Below are 11,292 nucleotides of genomic sequence, written 5' to 3'. Positions count from 1 at the left end.
GATCTGAGTTCAGTTCTTGAACAACAGCTGACGTGACTACAGGAGGCCAAGTGCTGGGTGAAAAACTCATCTTAGAAGGTGGCCATCCCACAATTAAGCTCCTGGAGGTAAAAGGGGAATGAGCGACTATGAAGCACACCAGGTGGTTAGTCTAGGGGTCCCCTGAGTGTGTTCTGGTGCTTAATCAAAAGTGACCTCTGAATGGTTCATCAGAGGAGTACAGAGAGAGGTGTCCTTTGTAGTCCAGCTGTTCCTGTGGACACAGGCTTTGACTTGGGCTGGTGTGGCTCCCTGATACATGTATCAATTCAAAGGACATTCTGAGGAGGAGGGGAGCCCATGTTTGTAACAATAGCAAAAAAAGATGAGGTCCTACAGGCAGATTCCAGTAAGTTAGGGTTGTGATTAAAATGCAGCAGCTCAAAGGTAGTCTCATTCATCCTTAAATACAGAGAAAGGTGGTGAAATATTAACCTAAGCAATGGTTGTGGGTCGGGTTTGGATCCTGAAGGCATCAGTACCAGTTCTGGAAGAGTTGCAGCCTGTACAGGGTGAAGAGGCAGACATGAAAGGTAAGGGTTTAGTGACTTTGGGATGGAGAGGAAATAATTGCTGAAGTTAATGAAACAGAGAGGTCTGGTAGTGCTTAGCTGTTTACACCAAAAGGTACTGGACTATGACGACATCTGGGAGTTTGATATTGTGGCTTCAATGGCAGATCAACATTCCTTGTGGTAGAATTGCAAAAGATGAAGGTGTGAGAGAATCAGGAGGGGCTATATTTGGGGTCTGATTTGCAAATGAAGTGGACATAGAAGAATATGCAGGGAAGAAGGAACAAGAAAAGGGAAGCTTTATGACAAATTCCAAGAGCTCAACACAGCAGGAAGGTTGGAAAAGAATAAAAGGTGTGGGGCCAACTTGGCAGGTAAAGTCTTCAGATGTTTTATAAATCTGTGCAAGGGAGCAGGTTAAGAAAGAAATGTATTTCATGATAATGTATTATTAAATATTATTTCATGATAAATTAATTCATTATTAAAATTTATTCATGAGTCTTTCCTGTTTGAAACTAAAGCAGCAGCCTGCTTGTGTAAATGGAACAGTGTTTTGTTCCAAAAGATTGCTTTGTTTATCTTTATGGAAGACGGGGATGATACTGATGTGCCCATAAAGAAGGAAGAGTGTGAGGTCCAGGAAGAGGTACACACTCAGAAAGTGGATGACTCATTGAATTCAGGTAAAAAAAAGATCCCAGGCCCTGAGAAGCAGGAAGGAAATGGTGCAGGTTCTGAGTCATATCTTCAGTCCTCGTTTACTACTGGCATGGGGCCCGAAATGGCTAATGTTTAAAACACGATGAGAAAGACATAAGCCAGGCTACCATAAAGCAGCAACTACAGGGTTAATCAAAGACAGCACGGTTTTGTTGAGGAATGGTCACTTCTAACAACTGTCTTTTTTTCTGAGGTGGTGTCATGAAAAGTCGATGAGGTTTCTGTGTTTGATGCAGTCTATGTGCGTTTGACTAAGACCCATAAAAGGCAGATAAGAGAGGCAAAGTGGAATAAAAACTATTTCAGCGACTGAAAAATGCAGGGAACGGCCACTGGGAAACTTGGTGCCTGGATACCCCTGTGTTTCCTGACTTAATGGCTTTTCGTGACCTCTGTTTACAGGTTCGACATAATGCTTTCAACTTTGATGTCAGGCCTGTGATTCAGAAATGAGCCACTGATAGCAAAACTGTCAGTGTAGTTGAGGAAGGAAGTTCTAGACTGCAGGAAGGTATCAATGGAGTAGTGAAATGGCAAGTGGAATTCAATTCAGAGAAGGGTAAAGGCATCTGCTAAAGGAAAGTGATGCATGGGATCCTGGGCTAAATGGTAAGACAGGAGTCCCGACGGAGAGTCTCCACACAAAACGTTGACTGGTCATTCATTTCCACAGGTGCTGCCTGACCTACTGAGCTCCTCCAGCATTTTGTGTGTCTTGTTCTGGATTTCCAGCATCTGCAAAATCCCTTGTGTTAGATATTAGAAAAACACAGAAACAAAGAGATGTAGAATTGAAAATCCTACAGAGCCCATGACACCCATGGCAGTCTGACAAATCTAAAGCTGATTTGGTAGATAGGAGGCAGAGGTCATGGTGGAAGATTGCTATTGCGATTGGAAGCCTGCGACCAATGGTGTATCACAGAGATCAGTGCTGGCATCCTGAGCAACACATTAAATGTCTGAAGGTACTCAGCAGGTCAGGCAGCTTCTATAGAGGAGAATAAACAGTTGACATTTTGTGCCAAGACCATTCATCAGGACTTGACCTGAAGCATCAGCTGTTTATCCCCCTCGATAGATGCAGTGTGGCCTGCTGAGTTCCTCCAGCATTTTGTATGTTGTTCTGGATTTACAGCACCTGAAGAATCTCTTGTGTTTAAGGTGCTGGGATCCTTACTGCTTGTAATGTATGTTAACAATCTGCATATGAATGTTGGAGCTATTAATTTGCAGACAACACAAAAGTCAGTAGAATTATCGGTGCGAAGGAAAATCATAGGCTAAGAAATATATTGACCTGTGGTAAGATGGACAGAGCAATGGAAAATAGAATTTAAGGTGATGAACTTTGATGGGACTACTAAAATTTCTAGGGGCTATAGAGGAGCAGAGATCCCTGAACGAGTAGCACAGGTAGATGAGTGGGGTAGTGAGGAACGTATTCAGGTTACTTGCCTTCATTAGAAGGGGCACAGAGTGCAAGATCAGGGAGGTTAAGTTACATGATTATAGAATGTTGGTTTGGACCAAAGCTGGAGTACTATGTGCAGTACTGGTCACAGGACTATAGGTTGGCATTGGAGATGGTGGAGGAGATTTCACTGTGATGTTACTTGGGATTGAGTGTTGCCATTATGAGGAGAGACTGAATAAGGCAGGGTTTGTTTTCCATGGAGCTGAGGGGAACTTGATAGATGTGTACAAAATTATTCATAGATGGGGTAGATAGTAGGAAATTTTAACCATGGCAGCAGTGTGTAAAAGTCTAGGACATAGATTCAGGATAAGGAGTTTAGAGATCAAAGGAGCAACTTTTTCATCCAGCAGGTTTGGATCTGAAATGTGCTTCCTGAGAAGGTGCTGGAGGCAGCTGCTCTCATAACTTTAAAAATTATTGAGTCAAGCATCTGGATCACCAAGGCATAGGAGGTCATGGACTAAGTGCAGGTAGATGGGTTTAAACTAGGAAGCTACTTGAGCACCTAAGGGTGGGCCAGTGTCACATTACTCTCTAAAATGACACAGCTGGTAGTGCAGCTGCCTCACAGTCCTGCCCTCAGGTGCTGCCTCTGAAGAGTTTGCACATTCTCCCTCTGACCTGTGTGCATTTTCACCAGGTGCACTGGTTTCCTTGCACACCTCAAAAAGGTGCAGCTGGACCACTGTAAGCTCACCCTAGTATGTTAGGTGCGTGCTATAATCTTTGGGGGTGGGGTGGAAGTGGTGAAGAAAAGGAAATTGGATTAGCCTAGGGTTGACGCAGTATCATAGACTTGCTTCCGTATTATGTGATTCTAAGCAAAATATCAAGATCCCCCAGATCCCTGAATATGCTGGACAGGCATTTAAATAATTAGTAAAATATAGACAGGAGCTTTTCGATTCTCTTGGCCAAGATTTAGAATATAAGAGTGAGAAAATTAAGCTAAAGCTCTATCGAATACAAAATAGGCTACAGTGAGAGCTTTATGTACTATTGGAGTACAACATTACAGGAAGCTTGGGAAAGGGTGAAAGGGATTCAAAGTGTTCATAAGGCTGTTGAACTTTATTTATGAAGAGAAGCTGACAAGGATTGTGTTTTTTGGAGTAAGGACCACTGAGGAGATCAGAGGTGTACAAACTAACGAGGGCTGAACTAAGGTGAAGGGCCAGGACCTATCTGACAGCCAGGGGCTGTACTCAAGAGGCAGACATAGATTTAAATCAACGGGTAGGATTGGAGAGGGAAAAGATCTTTTTAAAAGCCAAGTGCAGTTGGTGGAAACCTGTAAATCACTGCCTGGAAGGGTGGCAGAAGCAGTAATCCTCATCAAGTTTAAAAAGTACATGGATGTGTGGCTAATGGTTCTACTGATCAAGGCAAGGGAAGCTGCCAGTTGGGTGTTCCCTAAACAGCTGGCATGAGCACAATGAGGAGATGGCCTCCTTCTCTGCTATGGATTCCACCAGCGACAAAGAATGGATGATGCATCCCCTTACTTAACTGGTAATCTCTGAATGAGTAAATGTGAATCTAAATATCTCCGAGAGTCTAAACAGCAAAGCCTGCGTTTGCTTTTCTGAGAATATCAGCGTTTATTCCGACTTCAGAGAACTCGGAAGAAGGCTGAAAAGCAGGACTTCCAGGGTGGTTATCTCTGGTTTGCTTCCAGTTCCTCATGCTGGAGAGGGCAGGAACAGGGAGATAATGGATCTGAATGTGTGGCTGAGGAACTGGTGCAGGAAGCAAGGATTTACATTCTTGGACCACTGGGATCTGTTTTGGGGTAGGGATGAATTGTACAAAAGGGACGGGTTGCACCTTAATAGGTGGGGGACCAGCATTCTGGCAGACAGGTTTGCTACTGCAACACGGATGTGTTTAAACTAAGTAGTGGGGGGGGGGGGGGGGGAGGGGATGAACTGGAAATATAAGGATGGAGTTCAAGGGAAAGTGAAAATAAGAAAAGTTAAAAAGGACAACAGAATCAATGGAGTAGAAAGCTCAAGAAGAGATCATACAGTATGGCCAAGTGAAATAGAAATTGATATGAAAGGAGAGGGGAGTAACGAATTAAAAGTATTATATATGAATACACGAAGTAGAAGGAATAAAGTAGATGAGTTTGAGGCTCAGTTGGAAATTGGCAAGTACGATGTTGTGGGAATAACAGAGACATGGCTTCAAGCGGACAGGGCCTGGGAAATGAATATTCAAGGATATACATCTTATCGAAAGGACAGACTGACTGGCAGAGGGGGTGGGGTGGCTCTGTTGGTGAGGAATGATATTCAGTCCCTTGCGAGGGGGGACATAGAATCAGGGGATGTAGAGTCAGTATGGATAGAACTGAGAAATTCTAATGGTAGAAAGACCCTAATGGGAGTTATCTACAGGCCCCCAAACAGCAGTCCGGATGTAGGGTGTAAGTTGAATGAAGAGTTAAAATTGGCATGTCGCAAAGGTAATGATACAGTTGTCATGGGGGATTTCAACATGCAGGTAGACTGGGAGAATCAGAATGGTACTGGACCCCAAGAAAGGGAGATTGTGGAGTGCCTCCGAGATGGATTCTTAGAACAGCTTGTACTGGAGCCTACCAGGGAGAAGGCAATTCTAGATTTAGTGTTGTGCAATGAACCAGATTTGATCAGGGACCTCGAGGTAAAGGAACCATTAGGAGGTAGTGACCATAATATGATATGTTTTAACCTACAATTTGAGAAGGAGAAGGGAAAATCAGATGTGTCAGTATTACAGTTGAATAAAGGGAACTATGGAACTATGAGGGAGGAGCTGGCCAAAGTTCAATGGAACAATACCCTAGCAGGGAAGACAGTGGAACCACAATGACAAGTATTTCTGGGAACAATGCAGAAGGTGCAGGATCGGTTCATTCCAAAGAGAAAGAAAGATCCTAAGGGGAATAAGGGGTGGCCGTGGCTGACAAGGGAAGTAAAGGGCAGTATAAAAATAAAAGAGAAGAAGTATAACATAGCAAAGATGAGCGGTAAACTGGAGGACTGGGAAGCTTTTAGAGCAACAGAAGGTAACAAAAAAGGCAATACACCAAGAAAAAATGAGGTACGAAGGTAAACTAGCCAAGAATATAAAGGAGGATAGTAAAAGCTTCTTTAGGTATATGAATAGCAAAAAAAATAGTTAAGACCAAAATTGGGCCATTGAAGACAGAAATGGGTGGATTTATTATGTGAAACAAGGAAATGGCAGATGAGTTGAACAGGTAATTTGGATCTGTCTTCACTAGGGAAGACACAAACAATCTCCCAGATGTAATAGTGGCCAAAGGAACTAGGGTAAAGGATGAACTGAAGGAAATTTATATTAGGCAAGAAACGGTGTTGGGTAGACTGTTGAGTCTGAAGGCTGATAAGTCCCCGGGACCTGATGGTCTGCATCCCAGGGTACTTAAGGAGGTGGCTCTAGAAATGGTGGATGCATTGGTAATCATTTCCCAATGTTCTATAGATTCAGGAACAGTTCCTGCTGATTGGAGGGTGGCTAATGTTGTCCCACTTTTCATGAAAGGAGGGAGAGAGAAAACAGGGAATTATAGATCGGTTAGCCTGATGTCAGTGGTGGGAAAGATGCTGGAGTCAATTATAAAAGAGGAAATTACGACACATTTGGATAGCAGTAGAAGGATCAGTCTGAGTCAGCATGGATTTATGAAGGGAAAATCATGCTTGACTAATCTTCTGGAATTTTTTGAGGATTTAACTATGAAAATGGACAAGGGAGAGCCAGTGGATGTAGTGTACCTGGACTTCCAGAAAGCTTTTGATAAAGTCCCACATAGGAGATTAGTGGGCAAAATTAGGGCACATGGTATTGGGGGCAGAGTACTGACATGGATTGAAAATTGGCTGGCTGACAGGAAACAAAGAGTAGCGATTAACGGGTCCCTTTCGGAATGGCAGGCTGTGACCAGTGGGGTACCGCAAGGTTTGGTGCTGGGACTGCAGCTGTTTACAATATACATTAATGATTTAGATGAAGGGATTAAAAGTAACATTAGCAAATTTGCCGATGACACAAAGCTGGGTGGCAGTGTGAAATGTCAGGAGGATGTTATGAGAATGCAGGGTGACTTGGACAGGTTAGGTGAGTGGGCAAATGTATGGCAGATGCAGTTTAATGTGGATAAATGTGAGGTTATCCACTTTGGTGGCAAGAACAGGAAGGCAGATTACTATCTAAATGGAGTCAAGTTAGGAAAAGGGGAAGTACAACGAGATCCAGGTGTTCTTGTACATCAGTCAATGAAAGCAAGCATGCAGGTACAGCAGGCAGTGAAGAAAGCGAATGGCATGCTGGCCTTTATAACAAGAGGAATTGAGTATAGGAGTAAAGAGGTCCTTCTGCAGCTGTACAGGGCCCTGGTGAAACCACACCTGGAGTATTGTGTGCAGTTTTGGTCTCAAAATTTGAGGAAGGACATTCTAGCTATTGAGGGAGTGCAGCGTAGGTTCACAAGGTTAATTCCCAGAATGGCGGGACTATCATATGTTGAAAGATTGGAGTGACTGGGCTTGTATACACTGGAATTTAGAAGGATGAGAGGGGATCTGATTGAAACATATAAGATTATTAAGGGATTGGACACGCTGGAGGCAGAAAGCATGTTCCCGCTGATGGGTGAGTCCAGAACTAGAGGCCACAGTTTAAGAATAAGGGATAGGCCATTTATAACAGAGATGCGGAAGAACTTTTTCACCCAGAGAGTGGTGGATATGTGGAATGCTCTGCGCCAGAAGGCAGTGGAGGCCAAGTCTCTGGATGCATTCAAGACAGAGGTAGATAGAGCTCTTATAGATAGCGGGGTCAAGGGATATGGGGAGAGGGCAGGAACGGGGTACTGATTGTGTATGATCAGCCATGATCACAGTGAATGGCGGTACTGGCTAGAAGGGCCGAATGGCCTACTCCTGCACCTACTGTCTATTGTCTATTGTCTCATTGCATCTAAACAGTACAGAGCCCCTCAATGCCCCTGGATTCACCTAGATCTGAAAACCGATATATCTGTGATTATGTGAACCCACCTTCGGCTTCTTAAAGATCTCTGAACCTACAAATCACAGAAGGTCGTTCAGCCCATCATAGTTTCGCCACCGGAAACAGAGTTTTCCAGGCGAATCGGATCTTCTAGTTCACAGCTCTTTAAGTGCATACCCGTGCTGTTTAAATGTGCGTCTGCCTCCAGCACTTTTTCAGCGAGTTCCACCCCCACACTCTGCAGAAGAAGAACATTTTTCTCATCTCCCCTCTAGTCGGCACGGACAGGCTGGGCCGAAGGGTCGGTATCCGTGTAATATTGCTCTGTGTCTCTACAACCAAGCCCCTGCCTGTGGTTCTTCTGCCAAGAAACACGTCCCCTCTCCGGATATCATAATTTTACACACTTCAGTTCCATTTCCCCTCAGATTAAACAATCCCTGGCTATCCTACCTTCCTTCAACTTCAGTTTTGTAAATGCGTGTCGGTCTGTGCATCGTTTCCCCGTGGTGCTCATTGTTTCTGTAACGTGAAGGCGCAAGTGCTTTAGCAGTAGCTTTGTGTTTTCTCCAGTCCCTGCACAACCTCCCTGCTCCTATATTCTGTGCTTCAGCTGACAATTAAATGTGCTGCTACTGTTCAGGAAACATAGACATAGGACACGATTCTTGCACACTACTTGATATCATCCCTTGCCTTCTTCCGCTTCCCTGGTGCATCTTTTCTCTCGATTGTATTCCATTTGCTACGTTTTCCCCAGGTGACCAGATCATCCATTTTTTCCTCAAGCGTAAAGCTCTCCTGTCACCCACAAGACTAAGTATTATTTCATTGCGAGTATCTTAAGAGTAAGGCACCACCGCAATTTCTCAGCCGCAAAATGATCAGATATTACCCGTGGCCTATTTTCAGGTAGGCCACTGTGCTCATTTGCTGTCGTCTGTATCAATTCCTCTGCATCTTTGTGGCTGAAGTTCTGAATATCACCGTACATCAATCTATCTGAACACTCGAACGTGCCTGAATGTCTGTAACTATCAATATCTGCATTCTAATACCTCTGTATTTAATTTTTATGATCATTTTATTATCTCAGTGGGCATCTGAGTACATCTTAAACTGCCAGAATCTCTTTACCTGCTTAGCTCTGCGCGTGTCTGAATGTGTCTGCGAGTACGAGTTTATGAATGCATTTGCGGCTATGCGAGAATTTCAGCTTTCCCGTTCTCACTGTCACCGAGTTCCCTCTTAATATTTTAATATCTGAATATTTGTGTAATTATTTGTGTATCTGTGTGAGCATCTCCATATAACTGTGTATCTCAGTGTCTGGGCGTATCTGAATATCTGTGAATATCTCTGCCTTTCTCTCTGGGAAGATCTTCTCTCCTTGTTCCCACGCTCTAGAATTTTAATGAATTAATAGAGGCCCCGCCCCCTGTCACAGATCTGCAATCGCTGCCGATGTTCCACGTGGGTCGCAGCCAATGGCGGTGAGCGGGGGATGGGAGACGGGCTGCCATTGGCCAGCTGGGGCCAAGAGCGAGCGGCCAGCGTTCCATTGTCATGGTAATCTGCCCGCTCGGCGGTGAAAAGCAGCGGCGCCTGGGGCATAATCACACCAGGGAGCAGCGCAGCGGTGAGAGCAGTGCGGGCCGGCCTAGCGACCGACGCTACGGGACTATGAGCCGGGCAGCTGGGCCGCGGCCGGCCGTTCGGCACAGCGGTTGATAGCGGCAGCCCAGGGCCGGACAAAAGAGCAGCGGCGCCCAGGCGGAGAGCGAGTGCGGGGAGCAGGACCGAGGGAGCCCAGCATCGAGCGAGCCGCCCGGCCCCCGCCCCCGGTGCCAGTCCCGGTGGATAGCGGGAGGCCGGAGCCATGAGCCAGGCCGAGGTTTCTCCGGCCGCCGCCCCGCAGCGCATGTTCCAGGAGGCGGTGCGACGCGGCAACACGCGGGAACTGCAATCGCTGCTGCAGAACATGACCGACTGTCACTTCAACGTCAACTCGTTCGGGCCCGAGGGCCAAACGGCGCTGCACCAGTCGGTGATCGCCGGGAACCTGGAGCTCGTCAAGCTGCTCGTCAAGTTCGGCGCTGACATTCGCCTGGCCAACCGCGACGGCTGGAGCGCGCTGCACATCGCGGCCTTCGGCGGCCATCAGGACATCGTGCTCTACCTCATCACCAAGGCCAAGTACGGGGCCAGCGGCGGCCGGTGAGGCCGGGACTGTGGGGCCCAGGCTCAGGACGCGGGCCCGGGCCGACACACGCACACGGCCCGGGCGGCCAGACTGACTTTGGGCCGCTGGTTAATTCACTGTCGGCTCCCGGCTATCTACCTCACGAGGCCGGACTCGGAGGAGCAGAGTGCTTGCAGGCGTCACAGCCACGGAGGGCACAAGGCCAGGATGTGGGCCGGTAGCCAGGCCGGAGGGCGGGGCCCGGGCGGGCGGGGCGGAGCCTGCGGGAAGCGGCCACAAAGGGGCGATGATGTATCAATAAATGATGTAAACCACGGTGACGGTGTCGGCGTCTGGTGTCCGAATTGGGACCCGGGGCGGGTGGGAGCGGGCGTCCGCTGTCCTGTATGTGGGGGTGGGCAGAGGGGGCTCCGCTGCCCTGCCTGGTCTGGAGTGTTGGTCGGTCTGCCTGAGGTGGTCCTTCCGCTAGTTCCTGTCCCGTGCGGAGCGCAGGCAGTTGGTTAGGAAATGTTTGTTGTATTTGCTTTTAACCATCTTTTTCGGCCGGTCAGTACTCGGAGGTCTTGAGAACCCTCCATGCCGTTGTACTCACTAATCTAAACATTAATACGTCAGTTTGCAGACTTGACTGCCGCCAGAAACTATATTTTCACGCACTTTAATTTGCATTGTCCATTTGTATCAGGGATGCCCAGCATGGGACCCACGGTTCTCTCGGTTGATGGCAAGGGTCCATGGCGTAAAGGCTGAGGAGCCCTGATTTAGATACTGAGCAAGTTATAGTTGAAACGGGCAGTCAGTGGTATCCCACGTTTTTTCTGGGTGGGGGGCTTCCTTCTGTGACAATGACCATGGCCTTGACGCTTACATTCCATTCTTAGTGCCAGTCCTTCACCCGTACAACTTCCCACCCCAGCCCCACGTTAATCTTAGTCAGATCTGTGCTCTGTGCCCATCCCTTCCTATGCCGTTCTCCCTACATCTACTCTCTCCCTGCTCTGTATAGACTTATTTACCTGCATGCGTTCAGATGTTACTTTCGTGCTATCTAGTAATCCGTACGGGGGGTGGGGGGGACTGCCTACAGGCTGTATTGAAATGGCAATCTGTTGCCCTTGTGCCCTTACTGAGCTGCCCTGACCAACTTGCACCAGTACTATCTGTTGCACGCAGTGACCTGTGCCACTCCTGTACAGGTAATTTCTATATCGCTCCTTGGGCTGGCTAGTTCAGTTGGTAACACTGAGGGTTCGAATCCCACACTGGGAAAACTCAGGACAGATCCACTGGAATTTGGTTGTGATATT

At 46.9% G+C, this 11,292-nt stretch overlaps 1 protein-coding gene across 1 annotated transcript; it reads left to right on the top strand.

Annotated features, from left to right (window-relative positions):
* Positions 1 to 9,344: 9,344 nt before the first annotated feature.
* Positions 9,345 to 10,300, top strand: nrarpa (NOTCH regulated ankyrin repeat protein a). The gene has a single exon (XM_073050202.1). It carries the CDS (start codon positions 9,662 to 9,664, stop codon positions 10,001 to 10,003), a length of 342 nt encoding a protein of 113 aa, XP_072906303.1. The 5' UTR covers positions 9,345 to 9,661; the 3' UTR covers positions 10,004 to 10,300.
* The last annotated feature ends 992 nt before the right edge of the window (positions 10,301 to 11,292 follow it).

This window comes from Hemitrygon akajei, chromosome 7, assembly GCF_048418815.1.
Source record: "Hemitrygon akajei chromosome 7, sHemAka1.3, whole genome shotgun sequence".
In the NCBI taxonomy this organism is placed as follows: Eukaryota; Metazoa; Chordata; class Chondrichthyes; order Myliobatiformes; family Dasyatidae; genus Hemitrygon; species Hemitrygon akajei.
The sequence above is the reverse complement of the archived record's forward strand: the minus strand, read 5'-3'. Positions and strand labels throughout refer to the sequence as shown.

Bases quoted from the DNA above. Each gene is read 5' to 3' on its own strand.
- nrarpa (XM_073050202.1), top strand. From the start codon at position 9,662: ATGAGCCAGGCCGAGGTTTCTCCGGCCGCCGCCCCGCAGCGCATGTTC.